Genomic DNA, 19,709 nt, shown 5'->3' on the forward strand with positions numbered 1-19,709 from the left:
AATCACAACTAAACCACCATACTTCCTTACGTCTAAAATTTAGCTGACACTTTACGAGTTTCTAACTGTTAGTATTTCAATCTGGCAACAGGCGCCTTCTCTAGACAAGATAAAATCAATGGTACATCTTCTTCCACAACATGCATTTACTTGTATTTACATGCATATTATATGTGTATATTGCTTCATACATTCATCTGTTCAGTCTTAACTGCAAGCATCTAAAGAGCCTATTTAATTTGCTTCATAAAGCATATCCTTCAGCACCACTTACAAAGTAAATACTTCTGATGGGAAAAATAAAATAAAATGAAAAGAGAAATTGCAGAACAAAGGAAATCAAATGAGGATTAAGAGAAACATAACAGAGATAGTAAATATGTAAATTCAAAACGGCATAAATTTATAAATTCAATAAACTTGTAAATCTCATCCTCCACTGTCAGCCACTATTAGCATGTTGGTATATTTCTCCTTGCAGCCTTAATTTCAATGTGTTTGCGAAACATGAATATTCCCTTATCATCAGGTAAACAGGGTTCTCAGCCCATTTCCAATACTATGAAAAACATTGTGATGAACAGTTTTGTGCATATGAATGTGCATATGAACAAAATTCCTGATATCTAAAGAGAAATTACCAAATGTAGGTCTACTAGGTTGCAGTATATTAATGCTTCTAATGCTTCTAACTGAATTGATATTTTAAAATACTTTCTCGGTTTTACTAATCTACATTTCCACAGTTAATGTGTTACCACTCCCATCTTACTCTTGACCATTTTATATACAAAAATGGCATTATTTCAATACCAGTAAGTAGATACTTTATATATTTATTTTTATTTCTTCTTGTTTTTCATATCCTTTGCCAATTTTCCTACTAGAATGTTATGTTCTTATTGATTTTAAAAGATCTATATAAATGATACTGATAGTTTTGTCATATTTTTATTCATTTGCCTTTTAATAATTTTTGTGTTTTCAAAACACAGGCATAATTTTTATAAGATCAAATTTAAAAGTCACTTCCTTTGTGATTTTTTCACCCCCAAACTGGGCTCTGAGTGACCTTTCAGAATATTTTAATAGAGTCTATTTCCTCTCTTGAAAAATTCACAAAATTTAGCATACAAAACCCTCTGAAAATTCCTAAAAGAAATTTCTTAAAAATTTGAACTTAGCATTTCACAAACTTATTTGAAAACAGACCACTCCCTACTCCCACAGTGTATCTGACAACAACATCTTGAGGAATAGCATTTCCCAAAAGCTTTGAAACAAAAGCCTAGAAAGTCCTTCCATATTACCTGTGGTTATTTGTGTTTTTTAAAAATGGTTTTACTTTTTATAGCAAATTTTTAATATTCTGGTATGTATTTTGATGCATGTATAAGGTTAAGAGTTATCATTACGTTTTCTTTTTCAATAGTTCTATAATTGTCTTGGCATCTTTCTCCCACTGATTTCTAATACCATCTTTATTGTGACTAATTCTTCTTTATATTTAATTGTATCATTTATTCTCTTCACAGGAGTGCCTGTGGGTTTTACACCAGTACCACACTATTTTGACTGTCGTAGTTTCATGGAATCTTATATTATTTGGTGGTATTAGGTTGGTGCAAAAGTAATTGTCGTTTTGCCATTAAATTAAACTCAATCTCCTACTCTTCTTTAATGAAAATTTCTTGGCTATCCTAATTTTTTATAACTTCAGATGAAGTCTAATATCATTTTATAAAGTTTTTTTTTAATCTTGCTGAGATTTCTGTTTAAACAACATTAAGCCAATACATTAATGTGGAAACAACTGAGCTATTTACAACATTTAGTCTGTATCCAGGAACATAGTACTTTTTCATTTATATACTCATGTCTCAGTACATTATTAAAAATGAGTTACATATTTCTTTTACATTTTTTGTTAATATAAAGTTTATCTCCAAATAATTTATTTCTTGTATTATTCTGATTCACACTGTCTTTTTTCTCAATTTTACTATTGAATATTACTGAATTTATTATTGAGTATTACTGAATTATGGAAGAAGCTCCTAATTTTGGTCAGCGTCTATCTGACTTAATGAAGACTTTTACTGGCTTCAGTATTTTTACATTGATGCTCAAGGATTACCAAAATTAATAAATTATGTTATCTGTACATAATGATAAATTTTTGTCTCCTGCCAATAGCAATGCCTTTTATTGCACTGCCTAGTGCTCCTTGAACTCTGGCAAATAAAAGTGGTAACAGTGGGCTTTCTAGAATTTAACAGAACTCTTAATATTTTTAAAACTATCACGATGTCTGTTCATTTAAGTGAGATATTTTTTATCATAAAGTAGAAGGACTTTTCTATATCTAGTTTATTAAGATTTTCTAAAAAGTCTAGGAAGTGAATTTTGTCATATCTCTTTTTATTACCAATTAAAACTATCATATGGTTATTCTAATTTGACCTAGCTATTTGATATATGATAGTAATATATTTTCTAATATTGATGCATACTTGAACTCAAGGAAAAAATCCTACTCAGTTGTGATACATTCTTCATTATATATACTTTCAAATTAAAATTGCTAATACTTTAAGATTTATGCATCTATATTCCTAAGGAAGGTATTATGATAATTTTCACTCATTTGAGCTCTGTCTGAAGTTATGCTTGCTTTTTAAAATTTAATGACAAGTTCTCCTTTTTTTTTCTTCTCTATGCTCTGAGATAGCTTGGATAGCATGATAATTAACTATTTCATGAATTAAAGAGCTCTTTCATAAACTGGGTTAGATTCAGAGACTTCTGAGGATACAACTGTTTAAAAAAATTTGGCATTTCTTTGAGTTACTGATTTATCCAGGTTTAGTACTTCCTGATGAGTAAAAATTACACATTTATATTTTCTTAGAAAAACACTCATTCATCAAGATTTATAAATAAACTGGTTACTAAATTATATGAGCATCTATGGCTATATCATTACTCACTGCTAATTTTTAGTATTGATTGGTGCAAAAGTAATTGCGGTTTTTGCCTTTTTAAATGGCAAAATGATAAATTGTGGTCTTCTGCCAATAGCTATACCTTTTATTGAGAGCTCCTTGAACTCTGGCAAATAAAAGTGGTAACAGTGGGCATTCTAGAATTAAATTTTTTAATAGCAAAAACTGCAATTACTTTTGCACCAACCTAATACTTATTTTTGATTTTTCTTATTTAGAGGTGACACAGATTCATTCTACTATTTTGTTCTTATATTTGCAAAGAATTTCTTAAGTTGATAAATTTAATTATATGTTTTTTTATTTCTGCTTATCTTTGTATTTTCATTTTTCCTGTCTTCTCTACTTTATTGTAAAATTTCTATGCTTTAGTTGAATGTTTGGTTTATTTTCATTATTTCCAATTTAATAATGGAAGACTTAAAAGCAAAAAAGTTGCTTCTCTTTTTAACAAAGCTTTGTCTATACTTGTTTAATTTTATATGGACTTTTCTTGTTGTTACTATCTAAACAGTCTGTGACAGTACTGTTAAATTTATTTTTGGTTCATTAGTTGCCTCTATGATTTTTTCCCTTTTTAATTTTCAATCAGTCAAGGTTTTGTTTGTTAGTTTAACTTCTGTTATTACTTTCTAGGTTTTCTTTCCATTCTGGTAAAGTAATATGCCCTATAAATTTTTGCATTTTTGGAATTTGTTGACTGTATGTGTGTGAGAGAAAGTGACAGTAAGAAAGAGAGTGAGAGTGAAGGTGGGTGTGAGAGACAGAGACAGAGAAAGGTTTAGTTTGATTCTTCATGGATGGTTGAATAGTGTTTTGGTTTTTCGTTTTTAACAAATGAGGTCTTGCTATGTTGCCCAGGTTGGACTTGAACTCCTAGGCTCAAATGACTCAGTCTCCTAAACAGCTGGGACTATAGGCGTACGCCACCACGTGCACCTGAATGGTGATGTTTTGTAACGATTCTCAATTTTAAGAAAACAGTGAATCACTTTCTTCATTGATGATATGTACAGCCATTACATAAAATTGAAGATGTGCTGGTTGAAGGTGTGAGGGCAGATGGAGGCTACAGCCCCACCAAACCTCTTCTCTCTTCCCTGAAGAGACCCATGGAATCCTTGGAGTTACCTGGGTAAGATTTTAAGACTATTGCTCATTTATAAAACATTATATATGGATCTATTAGATAAATTTAGATATTTATTAAAGTCTTTTTTTTCCCTTGAATTAATCAGTCAAGGATTGGGATGGTGTGTTCTAGTCTCTATAACAAATGTATTTCTCTGACCTCTCCCCACACACCAGAAGCTTTCAATGCTCTGGAATTTGATGATTAACAGTTTGCACCTACTATATTTTCACTATAGGCATATTTTTTAGTAACATAAAATTATTGCCTTTATTCCATTTTAAAGCCTCTCTCCTTAAATTCTCTTTTCTCTGAAATTAATATTGTAACCACCAGTATTACAGACTTTGTATGATATACCTCTGATTGTTCTTTAACTTTTACCTTTTAAATAATCTAGAAAAATTACATTCCTATTTCTATATATGTATATATGGGCATAGTGTATACATGTATGTACATGAATTTGCATATATAAATGTATATACGTAGATATATACATACATGTATTTATTATGTACATATGTAAACTACATATATCTTTGTAGTATATAATTCTATCTTCATTTCATAGTCCCATTTATTATAACATATTTAAGAGTTTCAGTTTTTAACTCAACTTTTTAAACTTTTCTGGTATTTGTGAATGTTTATCTTACTGAGATTAGCCTTTTTCTTTTATGTTAAGTCTTATATAAGATATTTTTGGACTGTGAGCTTTACAGGCATTTTATTTTCCTTTTCCTTATAATTAAAAGAAATCATGATAGGTAGAAATGGGAATGGTAGAAAGACTTCAAAAACAGGAGAAGATGGACAACTTCTACAGGCATCCACCTATTTCTTCTTCAATGAGTTTTCTAGTCCACTTACTTCCAAAAACCATATCCCTGGGACTCAAAATCCCCAGGAACCAAACCATACTATACTTGGGCACAACTAAATGATATACCTGATTTCTCTTATTATTCAGCCTTTATGAGAAACTATATGTTTTCAAATCTATGGTCAGTTCATTTCAGGTTAGGCAAATTCAGATGACTACCTGGCACCTTATTTAATTTAAAGCTTATTATCAACAAACTTTAAGCTGCCTTAAATGTTATGTATATCACTCTGCTTTCCCTCTAGATTCCACTATTAAGCCTCTGATATGAAAACACGAGATAAAAAGTTACTAGGGATTTTCTGCACCCCAAACTGTGTAAAAGCTGCTCTCTCTGGTAAACTCTAATCCTTGGTCTCTTGTTTACTTTTATCAATTTGAGGATTACTCTGAAGGTAGAGTTCTCTCAACTTTTTAAGCACCCATTGTTTACATCTCTTTACAAACTTAGTGGCTTACAAGACTAGATAGTTTACTTGATTAATGACAAACTTGAGCTTCTCAGGTTCCTCTACAAGCAGCAAAGCAGGTTCTTAGGCACAGCTCTTCTGTGGGTGACCACAGTTCCTCACTGACAAGAAAACTCAAAGCTATTTGAAGCTTTTAGTGACTGTATTTTGGTCTTTGGTTGACAAAGCCACAAAATATTTGATTAGATGAAAAAATTAGAATGAAAGAAACATTAGCTACACTTAGACACACCTGCCTTATTTTGGGATGGAGGTGGGTGGGGTTGGAGGGAAGCTATAGTTGTATGTATTTCCCTGCTTTTCTTTCTCAGTCCCTCAAATACACTAAAGCAACTCTGAGCATTATTTAATCTTTATTTGATCATTTAAAAGGATGTTCTGAGATCATGGATCTCTACTATAGGTATGCCCAAGTGCCAGAATCTGGTGCTAGAGAAAAATAAATGTGTAAGAGTTAGCTAATTATCACGATGATGAACTAGTAAGGCAAAATGGATGTAAAAATTCAGATTTTTTTTTATATTTCAAGTCACATAAATTAATAGTAATGAAGTAAATTATGGATGAAACTAAAGCCAAGCACACATACATCAGCTGAAAACAACAGGAAAGAACTCAGGCTGGGGAGTAACTATGACTCTCTTAAGGTAGCCAAATGCCTCGTCATCTAATTAGTGACGCGCATGAATGGATGAACGAGATTCCCACTGTCCCTACCTACTATCCAGCGAAACCACAGCCAAGGGAACGGGCTTGGCGGAATCAGCGGGGAAAGAAGACCCTGTTGAGCTTGACTCTAGTCTGGCACGGTGAAGAGACATGAGAGGTGTAGGATAAGTGGGAGGCCCCCGGCGCCCGCCCCCGACCCAGCGAGGGGGCGGGGCACGGGGTCCGCCGGCCTCGCGCCTGCCCTAAAAGAGCTCCTGAAGGAAGCGCTAAACATGGAATGACACAACCAGTACCAGCCACTGCAAAATCACACCGAAATGTAAATAAAGACCATCGAGACTAGGAAGAGACTGCATCAACTAATGAGCAAAATAACCAGCTAACATCATAATGACAGGATCAGATTCACACATAACAATATTAACTTTATATGTAAATGGACTAAATGCTCCAATTAAAAGACACAGACTGGCAAATTGGATAAAGACTCAAGACCCATCAGTGTGCTGTATTCAGGAAACCCATCTCACGTGCAGAGACACACATAGGCTCAAAATAAAAGGATGGAGGAAGATCTACCAAGCAAATGGAAAACAAAAAAAGGCAGGGGTTGCAATCCTAGTCTCTGATAAAACAGACTTTAAACCAACAAAGATCAAAAGAGACAAAGAAGGCCATTACATAATGGTAAAGGGATTAATTCAACAAGAAGAGCTAACTATCCTAAATATATATGCACCCAATACAGGAGCACCCAGATTCATAAAGCAAGTCCTGAGTGACCTACAAAGAGACTTAGACTCCCACACATTAATAATGGGAGACTTTAACACCCCACTGTCAACATTAGACTGATGAACGAGACAGAAAGTCAACAAGGATACCCAGGAATTGAACTCAGCTCTGCACCAAGCAGACCTAATAGACATCTACAGAACTCTCCACCCCAAATCAACAGAATATACATTTTTTTTCAGCACCACACCACACCTATTCCAAAATTGACCATATACTTGGAAGTAAAGCTCTCCTCAATAAATGTAAAAGAACAGAAATTATAACAAACTATCTCTCAGATCACAGTGCAATCAAGCTAGAACTCAGGATTAAGAATCTCACTCAAAATCGCTCAACTACGTGGAAACTGAACAACCTGCTCCTGAATGACTACTGGGTACATAACGAAATGAAGGCAGAAATAAAGATGTTCTTTGAAACCAACGAGAACCAAGACACAACATACCAGAATCTCTGGGACACACTCAAAGCAGTGTGTAGAGGGAAATTTATAGCACTAAATGCCCACAAGAGAAAGCAGGAAAGATCCAAAATTGACACCCTAACATCACAATTAAAAGAACTAGAAAAGCAAGAGCAAACACATTCAAAAGCTAGCAGAAGGCAAGAAATAACTAAAATCAGAGCAGAACTGAAGGAAATAGAGACACAAAAAACCCTTCAAAAAATAAATGAATCCAGGAGCTGTTTTTTTGAAAGGATCAACAAAATTGACAGACCGCTATCAAGATTAATAAAGAAAAAAAGAGAGAAGAATCAAATAGATGCAATAAAAAATGATAAAGGGGATATCACCACCGATCCCACAGAAATACAAACTACCATCAGAGAATATTACAAACACCTCTACGCAAATAAACTAGAAAATCTAGAAGAAATGGATAAATTCCTCAACACATACACCCTCCCAAGACTAAACCAGGAAGAAGTTGAATCTCTGAATAGACCAATAACAGGAGCTGAAATTGTGGCAATAATCAATAGCTTACCAACCAAAAAAAGTCCAGGACCAGATGGGTTCACAGCCGAATTCTACCAGAGGTACAAGGAGGAGCTGGTACCATTCCTTCTGAAACTATTCCAATCAATAGAAAAAGAGGGAATCCTCCCTAACTCATTTTATGAGGCCAGCATCATCCTGATACCAAAGCCTGGCAGAGACACAACAAAAAAAGAGAATTTTAGACCAATATCCTTGATGAACATTGATGCAAAAATCCTCAATAAAATACTGGCAAACAGAATCCAGCAGCACATCAAAAAGCTTATCCACCATGATCAAGTGGGCTTCATCCCTGGGATGCAAGGCTGGTTCAATATATGCAAATCAATAAATGTAATCCAGCATATAAACAGAACCAAAGACAAAAACCACATGATTATCTCAATAGATGCAGAAAAGGCCTTTGACAAAATTCAACAACCCTTCATGCTAAAAACTCTCAATAAATTAGGTATTGATGGGACGTATCTCAAAATAATAAGAGCTATTTATGACAAACCCACAGCCAATATCATACTGAATGGGCAAAAACTGGAAGCATTCCCTTTGAAAACTGGCACAAGACAGGGATGCCCTCTCTCACCACTTCTATTCAACATAGTGTTGGAAGTTCTGGCCAGGGCAATTAGGCAAGAGAAGGAAATCAAGGGTATTCAATTAGGAAAAGAGGAAGTCAAATTGTCCCTGTTTGCAGATGACATGATAGTATATCTAGAAAACCCCAGTGTCTCAGCCCAAAATCTCCTTAAGCTGATAAGCAACTTCAGCAAAGTCTCAGGATACAAAATCAATGTACAAAAATCACAAGCATTCTTATACATCAATAACAGACAAACAGAGAGCCAAATCATGAGTGAACTCCCATTCACAATTGCTTCAAAGAGAATAAAATACCTAGGAATCCAACTTACAAGGGATGTGAAGGACCTCTTCAAGGAGAACTACAAACCACTGCTCAAGGAAATAAAAGAGGATACAAACAAATGGAAGAACATTCCATGCTCATGGGTAGGAAGAATCAATATCATGAAAATGGCCATGCTTCCCAAGGTAATTTACAGATTCAATACCATCCCCATCAAGTTACCAATGACTTTCTTCACAGAATTGGAAAAAACTACTTTAAAGTTCATATGGAACCAAAAAAGAGCCCGCATTGCCAAGTCAATCCTAAGCCAAAAGAACAAAGCTGGAGGCATCACACTACCTGACTTCAAACTATACTACAAGGCTACAGTAAACAAAACAGCATGGTACTGGTACCAAAACAGAGATATAGATCAATGGAACAGAACAGAGCCGTCAGAAATAATGCCACATATCTACAACTATCTGATCTTTGACAAACCTGAGAAAAACAAGCAATGGGGAAAGGATTCCCTATTTAATAAATGGTGCTGGGAAAACTGGCTAGCCATATGTAGAAAGCTGAAACTGGATCCCTTCCTTACACCTTATACAAAAATCAATTCAAGATGGATTAAAGACTTAAATGTTAGACCTAAAACCATAAAAACCCTAGAAGAAAACCTAGGCATTACCATTCAGGACATAGGCATGGGCAAGGACTTCATGTCTAAAACACCAAAAGCAATGGCAACAAAAGCCAAAATTGACAAATGGGATCTAATTAAACTAAAGAGCTTCTGCACAGCAAAGGAAACTACCATCAGAGTGAACAGGCAACCTACAAAATGGGAGAAAATTTTCGCAACCTACTCATCTGACAAAGGGCTAATATCCAGAATCTACAATGAACTCCAACAAATTTACAAGAAAAAAACAAACAACCCCATCAAAAAGTGGGCAAAGGACATGAACAGACACTTCTCAAAAGAAGACATTTATGCAGCCAAAAAACACATGAAAAAATGCTCACCATCACTGGCCATCAGAGAAATGCAAATCAAAACCACAATGAGATACCATCTCACACCAGTTAGAATGGCAAGCATTAAAAAGTCAGGAAACAACAGGTGCTGGAGAGGATGTGGAGAAATAGGAACACTTTTACACTGTTGGTGGGACTGTAAACTAGTTCAACCCTTGTGGAAGTCAGTGTGGCGATTCCTCAGGGATCTAGAACTAGAAATTCCATTTGACCCAGCCATCCCATTACTGGGTATATACCCAAAGGACTATAAATCATGCTGCTATAAAGACACATGCACACGTATGTTTATTGCAGCATTATTCACAATAGCAAAGACTTGGAACCAACCCAAATGTCCAACAATGATAGACTGGATTAAGAAAATGTGGCACATATACACCATGGAATACTATGCAGCCATAAAAAATGATGAGTTCATGTCCTTTGTAGGGACATGGATGAAATTGGAAATCATCATTCTCAGTAAACTATCGCAAGAACAAAAAACCAAACACCGCATATTCTCACTCATAGGTGGGAATTGAACAATGAGAACACATGGACACAGGAAGGGGAACATCACACTTCGGGGACTGTTGTGGGGTGGGGGGAGTGGGGAGGGATAGCATTGGGAGATATACCTAATGCTAGATGACGAGTTGGTGGGTGCAGCGCACCAGCATGGCACATGTATACATATGTAACTTACCTGCACGTTGCGTACATGTACCATAGAGCCTAAAGTATAATAATAATAATAATAATAATAATAATAATAAAAAGAAAAAAAAAAGAACTCAGGCTGTTTTTTGTATGTTTGTTCAACGTTTTGAGAAGAAGCTAGAATACCAAGTGAGTTTTTATATCTATAAAGAAGAAAGAAAACTAAAATTAAGCCTGTTGGTAGGTCTATACCATTTTCATACATGCTAGGGGAGAAGGTAGTAAACAAAGTTTCTGCAACCATAAGTGATGCTTAGAGGAAAATTAAGTCACTGGATGATGCCAGGACTGATTATTCTACTGAACTTTAAAAGCAAGAGATTGCAGTCTCTGAGTCCAAAGTGGTTTCATATGAACTGCCACAGTTGTGGTTTACCCTTGAAACTATAACCTATCAAATTAGAAGCAGGCAAGGCCTATGCTCTTAACAGTTCCACTTTCTACTGTCTACAGTTAAGTTATGTCTACAAGCCCAGCATATTTTTTTCAGTTAAACTGTTATTTGGATGAGGAGAATATAAAAGCTACTCTGTTATGTTGGCCAGAGAAGATTTTTGTTATGATACAAAGCTTAACGAAGTTGCCAGTCTCATGTTTATTTGTACATATGAAGACTTTCATTGTAACTATTTTTATCAACTTCTGATATTTTATTATCCTGGTTACCAGTATGTAATACATAACTATAAAGAAGAAGTGTACAGACTGCATAAGTACCCAAGCTTTTTCTACCCTGCATCTCCAGATATTTTATTGACTTTAGTACCCTGCTGATCCCCAGTTTTCTAGGTCTACAGTAGCCTGATATTATAGAGCTACAAAATGTTCCATTTCTTCTCTTCTTGATTGTGGAATGCCCTTTTAGGCAACAAGTTTGGCTAGCCAAGATCTTCCCATCAAAACTGAAAAGTTACCTGTTCAATTTTACTAATGCTTTATGTATTATGCTTTATTCCTTAATGAACCTTTCTCAGTGGCCATTTTTATAATATAAAAATATTTAAAAAATAAAGCATAAACAATATTTGCTCTTTGTGTAATGCATCATAAGTGAAACCATGCCACTAAACAACCATATCCTGTTTGGGCAATGATGACATCAGAAATACATGTTTATCATCTGCTTTGGACAACTTAGCATGTTTTTGGCCCAAGGCAAAGTTGAACTAAAACCATTTGCAGTTGTACCAAACCAAGATAACCACACATTTCTAAAGTAATTGATACCTAAAAGAACACTGCCTTTAGATCACAGTTCACGATCTAAGCATGCTAATTCTTTAAAGGTTGTTGAAGTTTATAAAGCATGTATGTCTACTGGACCTTCTCCAAAGTTTAACATAAAATAATTATATTTTCAGCATGCATAGAAACTATAAAAAAGTTGGCACTTAGCACAATCTTTTGCAATTCTGAAATTACCTCCATTGCCCAACTGAAAGAGAAGGGGAAAATGGAGATTCCTTATACGTGAAAGTATGATAATAGCAATATGAACTGTGAAAATACTGTCTTGTAATTTGGAAGGCACTCAAATGAAATAAATCATTTTACTTTAAATTTTTCCTTAAGTGTTTAAAGAAATAATAATTTTATGTATAGATAGCTAAGGTAAATAGAAGACATATAATTTTCAAATGCATTGTTAAGACATATCCAGGGAACCCAAATACATGTCACTAATTTTGTCTTGCAGTGATATAAAGCATGTAATTGCCCTGGATACTACCCTAGCTAGTAAGTCCAATCACAGCCTGCAACTATAGCCAGAAGAATAGCTCTTCACACTATATACGCCAACATAAAAGCAGTAAGAATTAGTTTTGTTTACAAATAAAACTGGATGATTTGAAACAAAAAGGTAAATATTTAATTAGAAATTAGCTTCATAAAATAAAATCAGTAAATGTCAGATCCAGAGTAGGGAAACCTAATCATTTTCAAAACAGGAAATAAGGAAACAGAAAACAGAAGTCGTTTCCCAAAGTTGATGCTGAAGGCAGATCTGACTCCCACTTCAGGGGCTGATCCTCTGCACATTGCTGCCATCAGACATAAAACCACTGACTTAGAGATTTCAGACAATATTTAAAGAACATGAGAATAGAACCAAACAGCATAGGCACTGCAATGATTGTTCTATTTCTGTAAAAAGGGAAGAATGTACTATACCTCCATTCTTTCTTGTTTAACTTCATCAATTTCGTCATCTTCAAACATTGCTAAAAGTTCTCCTGTCTGGTCAATAGAGTTGAGGAAGTCCTGAGCAATCTTTTGTCTTTTGTTCGCATTATTGCTGCCACTCAATTTGTCTTCATGAAGTCAAGGGAAAGAAAAAAAGAAATGTTCTCAATAGCTTTACATCAGCACTAATTATTACATGTATTAAATATAGTATACCAAATTCAGAATTGGGGTTCTCTGAAAATAACCTTTAAAAAAAATCTTGCATTCAAAATAAAAGTATAAGTCATATAGAATTAAATAATTTTTCATGTCACAAATTAGACTGAAAGAATAGAACCAAATGATCAATTACCAAAATAAGTGTGAAAGGGCTAATTAAATCCCTTATAAAAAGGAGAGAGTGGTGTGCTCAGATTTGGAAAAAGAATACTGTTATATAGTATTTATAACAAACACCTCTGAAATGAAATGACAATACAAAAAATGATGAGTAAGGATATGCTAGGCCAATACAAGCTAAGAAAGCAGAACTGGTAACATTAACATTAGAAAATACAGCTCAAGACCAAAAACACTAAAGGAGACAGGGTGAAATAGTATCTAGTAATAAAAGGAATTTTAAACGGCCATAAACATTTATGGAACAAAATAACAGCAAAATGAGTAACACAAAGAAAATCTTAAAAAGCACAATTATTGTGAGATATCTGAATATATTTTTTAAAATTTGACAACTTAAGGTTACAGAAGATTTAAAAAATATATATCTCTAAGCACATTAACAACGATATACATATAACAATCTATATGATTATCTTAGGTCCATAGATCATTTTTCTTCATTTTTATCATTTCTTTTTAATTTTTACATCAAAAAGTTTTATAAATATCTATAAATTATATTAAAATATCACATCATTTTTGCTTGATTACTCTTTCCCATTTCCTTCCCTTTTACATGATCAGCCAAATTCCAACTCAAAATCTTGTAACTCATATTAACACCACCCAATATGTATTCTCCATGCTCATATATCCATAAAAATACATTCATTTACAGAGCTGTTTTATTCATTTATACTTTCTAGAAAAGGGTTCTTATGATATTCCTTCTACTTCTTTCTTGTCTTGCACTTCATGTTTCTTCGTCAATTAGGGAGAAAAATTCCTCCAAGTCAACTGGTACAGCCCTGATTCCTTCTTAATGACTGTGTAATATTTTACAGTATGTATGTACCACAGCTTTCCAGCCAATCCCCTATTGATGGGCATAAACTTTGTTTCAGGTTTTTGCTACCAGGTGGAAATGCTGTAATAAACATCCCATCCATATGGCATTCTGTATGGTTGGCTTAATGCTTATGGCATAGATTCACAAGGATGGAACTACTGAGTTAAAAGGTACAAACATTTTAATGGAAGTTAAGAGATTGTTTACCAGTGCACTAACCCTTCAAGTTTCCAAGACTAATGAGGAATGCCTTGTCTCTCCATGAGAAAAGTTTAATAAATGTAAAGTGATATATCATTGTGATTAAAATATTTAATTTCCCTAATGAATCTAAACATTTTTTCCCATATGTTTGTCAGCTATCTAAATAAGACTTTCTGTTAATTGTCTAGTTTTACCCTTTGCCCATTTTCAACTGGGTTGTCTTTTTCTTAACAATACAAAGGGTTCTTTTATATTACCCCTTTGTTATCTGAGTTAAAAATGTTTATCCTAGTCTTTCATTTGCCTATGAATTTTAAAGCATCTTTTGCCACTAAAAAATTTAAAATTTGCCAGGCGTGGTGGCTCACGCCTGTAATCCCAGTACTTTGGGAGGCCGAGGCGGGCGATCACCTGAGGTCAGGAGTTTGAGACCAGCCTGACCAACATGGAGAGACCCTGTCTCTACTATAATCGCAGCTACTCGGGAGGCTGAGGCAGGAAAATCGCTTGAACCTGGGAGACAGAGGTTGTGGTGAGCCGAGATCACTCCATTGCACTCCAGCCTGGGCAACAAGTGCAAAACTCCGTCTCAAAAAAAAAATTTTTTTTAATTTCTATATTGTCAAATAAGTTCATCTTTTCTTTTATAACTTTTGTTTGAGATGACTTCTCTCCATTCACACAGATGGAATGGATCCTATCAGATATCTATTCTTATTTAAATTTGTAAAGGTTCACTTTGTGGTCAATTTTACAATTAAGTTTTGTAAATGTTCTGTAGATACATTGAAAAAATTCATAGACCCTCTATTCCAGATAAATACAGGTCTAAGCATTTCTTGCTATTTTGCTGATTTACTATTTACTATTTAGTGCTTATTGGTCTATTATGTTAAAAATTGTGTCTTCTATAATTATTCCTCTTTATCCTGTTTTATTATTATTATTATTCCCCTTTATCCTTCTATAAAATATTCCTCTTTGTCCTGTTTGGGCTTTTAATGTTAAATTATAGCTTGCATGATGCTAATATTGCCACTTCTGCTTTCTTTACATTTGTGTGTGCATTTATTTACCATTTATTTGTTCATTGCATTATTTATAACCTTTCTTTATGTTCAAGTTTTATTTTTGTGTTTATAATGTCTCAATGTAAGAATTTAATCCATTTCATAATTAGTGCAATGACCAATATATTTCATTTTTATTATTTTCTCTTGCTTTATATTTGGTATTTATTTTATATTCTTGTTTTTTTCTTTTCCTTTCTTCATTTTTAATGGTTTGGCCATGTTGATAGTCCTTCCATTTCTCCTCATCGTTAATTTGAAATTGTAATATACTTTTCTATTCTGTTAATGTTTACCATCCCTTTTTCCATTTTCTTTAATGTTTACCTCGCTCTTTTCTGGTTGGACACATTGCTGGAACATATTTTAAACAACAGTTTCCATTATTATTTAAAATAAGATGTCAATTATACCCCTACCAAGAGGTAACATTTTCCCAATCAAGTAACTTTTTCTTCTAACGTTTCCCCCTTTCCAGTATCAAGAGACCTTCAGAACACTTTCATTTTCCCTATCTCAGATTCCTATCAATAGACCTTTGAAAAATTTTTACTTCACCCCTTCTCCATCTCTGAACTTTTGGCTTTCCGATGAAGAGGGGTATTATTTTTACAGTATTAACAGAATTTCACCAGTACTTCAAGAAATTTAGCACTTATATTGCATGTTCTCACATATTGTATCATTAGAGATAAATACTGAGTCCAAACAAGATTAACTACTCAACATATTTCTTTCCTATTCTTCCTTTTTCTAACTTTGAAGTTAATCACTGGGATCTATGGATGATTTACTTTCTGCATTTGCATTCTGCACTTGATATTTGCATATTGTCGAATATGTTTCTTTAGCACTATAGACAGACATCTTATCTTGGTTGGGTATAAAGTCCTTGGATTGCAGTCCCTTCCTCTCATGAATCAATAAATACGATTCTAGTGCCTTCTAGCTTCCGGTGTTATACATGAGAAATCCAATTATAATGTGATTCATTTAATAATTCCTTTTTTGGAGGTAGAGGAGGCTGAGCTTTTGTAAGATTTTCTCATTATGTTTAGAGATCAAGAATTTTACTAAGACATTGCAGGTGTTCATCTACTCAACCTTTTTTACTCTGCAGTCTTGGATTTTCTTAGCTCTATAATTTATTAATAATTGCCTCTCCTCCATCTCCTACTTTTACTTTCTGAAATGCCTATCATATGCATCTTAACTCCTCCGAATTTATCCTCTATATCTCTTACCTTTTTCCCTCATAATTTTCATATCTTTACATTTTTCTATGTGCTTTGAGATAACTATTGCATTTTATTCTCCCTAATTAGGTCTGAAGAGTGACTTTTTGAACAAAAAATTATTAAGTTATTTAAGTTATTTAGTTGTGAATTACTGTGTGTTAACTCTAGAAAATCTCTTTTGTGCTACATTTGAGTCCCACTATTGTTCTCCTTACTTTTTAAAATTTAAGTTGTCATCTAATCGCAACTATTTTGCTGGCAGGTATTACGTTCTGTCTTAGCTTCCTCTATGTTGGTGCTTTACTCCCCTCACCATAAATATTTCCCCCCCACCTTTTTTTTTGTTTTTTGCTGCTTGTTGGGATTCAGTTGCAATGTAATCAATGGTAACTTAGGGTTTGAATGGAGGATTTTAATGGGATTTTAAATGATTCCCTATCTCAATCTTCCCCTCTGCCAACTCTAGGCAACCACTACTCTACACTCCGTCTCTTTAGATTTGCCTATTCTAGACATTTCATATAAATAGAATAAAATATCTGGTCTTTGTGATTGGTTTCTTTCATTTAGCTTAATATTTTCAAGGTTCATCCATGTTTTAGCATATATCAGTATTTAATTCCTTTTTACAGCCAAATAATATTCCTTTATATGAATATTCCACACTTATTTATCCATTCATCCACTGATAGACATTTGGGCTATTTCCTTTTTTATTATCATGAATAATGCTGCTAACACTCATGTACAAATTTTTATGTGAATACATATTTTCATTTATCTTATTTCACTTCTTTTGCTAGGAATGGAATTTCTGGTTCAGTTGGTAAATCTATGTTTACCCTTTTGAGGAACTTCCAAAATGCTTTCTGAATTGTCTGCACCATTTTATACTCTAACAACGTAAGAAGGTTCTAGCTCTCCATGTCCTCAACAGCACTTGTTATTATCATTTTGTTTGTTTGTTTTTAAGAGACAGGGTCTCGCTCTGTTGCCAGGCTGGAATGAAGTGGTGCAGTCATAGCACACTGCAGCCTCAAACTCCTGGGCTCAAGTAATCTTCCCACCTCAGCCTCCTGAGTAGCTGGGTCCACAGGCACATGCCACTGAGACTGGCTAATTAATTTTTTTTTTTTTCTAGAGATGGGGTCTTGCTTTGTTGCCCAGGCTGGTTTCAAAATTCTGGCTTCAAGTGATCCTCCTGCCTCAGCCTCCCAAAATGCTGGGATTATAGGTATGAGCCACCATACTCAGCCTTGTTTTTATCTTTTTGATCACAGTCATCCTAGTGGGTGTGGAGTATTATATCAATGTGGTTTTGATTTGCATTTCTCTGATGGCTAATGACTTTTTTTTTTTTTTTTTGAGATGGAATCTCCCTCTGTTGCCCAGGCTGGAGTGCACTGGCACAATCACGGCTCACTGCAACCTCTGCCTCCTGTTTCAGGGTATTCTACTGCCTCAACCTCCCAGGTAACTGGGATTACAGGCACACACCACTACACCCGGCTAATTTTTTGTATTTTTAGTAGAGATGGGGTTTTACCATGTTGGCCAGGCTGGTCTTGAACTCCTGACCTCAAGTGATCCACCCGCTTCAGCTTCCTAAAGTGCTGGGATTATTTATAGCCATGATTTTTAAGTATCTTTTTCAGTGTCTATTGTCCATTAGTCAATCTTCTTTGTAGAAATGTCTATTCAGACCCTTCGCCCATTTTTAAATTGGGCCACTGTCTTTTTATTATTAAGTTGCATGCATTCTTGATATATTCTATACAAAAGTACCCTATCAGATATGTAAGAAAAATTTTCTCCCATTCTGTGGTTTGTCTTTTCACTTTCTTGATGTTGCTCTTTGTAACATAAAAGTTTTAAAATTGATCAGTTAATTTATTAGTCATTGTTTTGACTTTGAAATAACTGATCAAGTCCAATTTTCCCTTTTTCTTTTGCTGTTTGTGCTTTTGATGTCATACATTCAGAATGCTTGGCTTCCTCCAAAGTCATCAACATTTATTCCTGTATTTCTTTTTAAGAATTTTAGAGTTTGAGCCCTTATATTTAGGTCTATGATCCATATTGGGTTAACTTTGTGTACTGTGTTGTTGTAGGTGCCCAAATTCTTTCTTTTGTATGTGGATATTCAGTTGCTCCAGCAATATTTATCAAAATGGCTATTTTTTCCCTATCAAATTCTCTTGAAATCCTTGTCAATATCAACTGACCCTAAATGCTTATTATTGAACTTTCATTCCATTCCATTTCATTGACAAAAATGTCTACACTTATGCCAGTACTGCTCTATCGTAATTACTGTAGCTTTATGGTAACTTTTGAAATCAGTAAACATGAGTCCTCTGACTTTATTCTTTGTTAAGATTGTTCTAGGTATTCTAGTTCCCTCACGACCTAGATGATTCATTTCCATATCAGAATCTGGCATTTCTATATGATTGGTAGAATCAGCGTATTCATGATTGGTAGAATCAGTGTATTCATTTCTACAAAAAAGCAGATGAAATCTGTAGGCCAAGTTGGAGAGTATTAACACTTTAATAATATTGAATGTTCCAATCCATGAACGTAGGATGTCTTTCCATTACTATCTAGGACTTATTTCAACAATATTTTGTAGTTTTCAGTACATAAATATTGCAGGTCTTTAGTAATTTTATTCCAAAATATTTTATTCTTTTTGATGCTACTGTAAATGGCATTGTTTTCTTAATTTCATTTTTGAGCTGTTCATGGCTGATATATTAAAATGTGCTTGATTTTTGCATATTTCTCTTATATCCAATAGACATCAAACCAGTCTATTAGCTGTAATAGTTTTTATTGAATTTCTTATAATTTTCTATATACAAAATTATATTACCTCTGTAAACAGAGGTAGTTTTACTTATTTTTTTCTAATCTGGATGCCCTTCATTTCTCTTTCTGACTAAACACCTGGCTAAAACCTTCAGTACAATATTGCATGTAAGTGCCATTAATGGACATCTTTGTCTTGTTTCCGATCTTATAAGGGAAAGCATACAGTCTTTTACCATTAAGTATTATGTTAGGTGTGGGTTTTCCATATATGTCTGTCTTAGCTCAGGCTGCTACAACAAATACATCATAAACTGGGAGGCTTAAACAACAAACATTTATTTCTCACAGTTCTGGAGGTTGGGAAGTCTAAGATGAAGGTGCCAGTAGATTTAGTGTCTGGTGA

The 19,709-nt window shown here is 34.1% G+C and overlaps 1 protein-coding gene across 1 annotated transcript in view; it reads right to left on the reverse strand.

Annotated features, from left to right (window-relative positions):
* SUPT3H (SPT3 homolog, SAGA and STAGA complex component) overlaps positions 1-19,709 on the reverse strand; it is a 541,480-nt gene that overhangs the window by 152,179 nt on the left and 369,592 nt on the right. The window contains 1 exon segment of the mRNA XM_063724819.1: positions 12,732-12,871. Within this exon segment, the coding sequence (XP_063580889.1) occupies positions 12,732-12,871 (140 nt within the window).

The sequence above is a fragment of the Pongo abelii genome, chromosome 5, assembly GCF_028885655.2.
Source record: "Pongo abelii isolate AG06213 chromosome 5, NHGRI_mPonAbe1-v2.0_pri, whole genome shotgun sequence".
NCBI lineage: Eukaryota > Metazoa > Chordata > Mammalia > Primates > Hominidae > Pongo > Pongo abelii.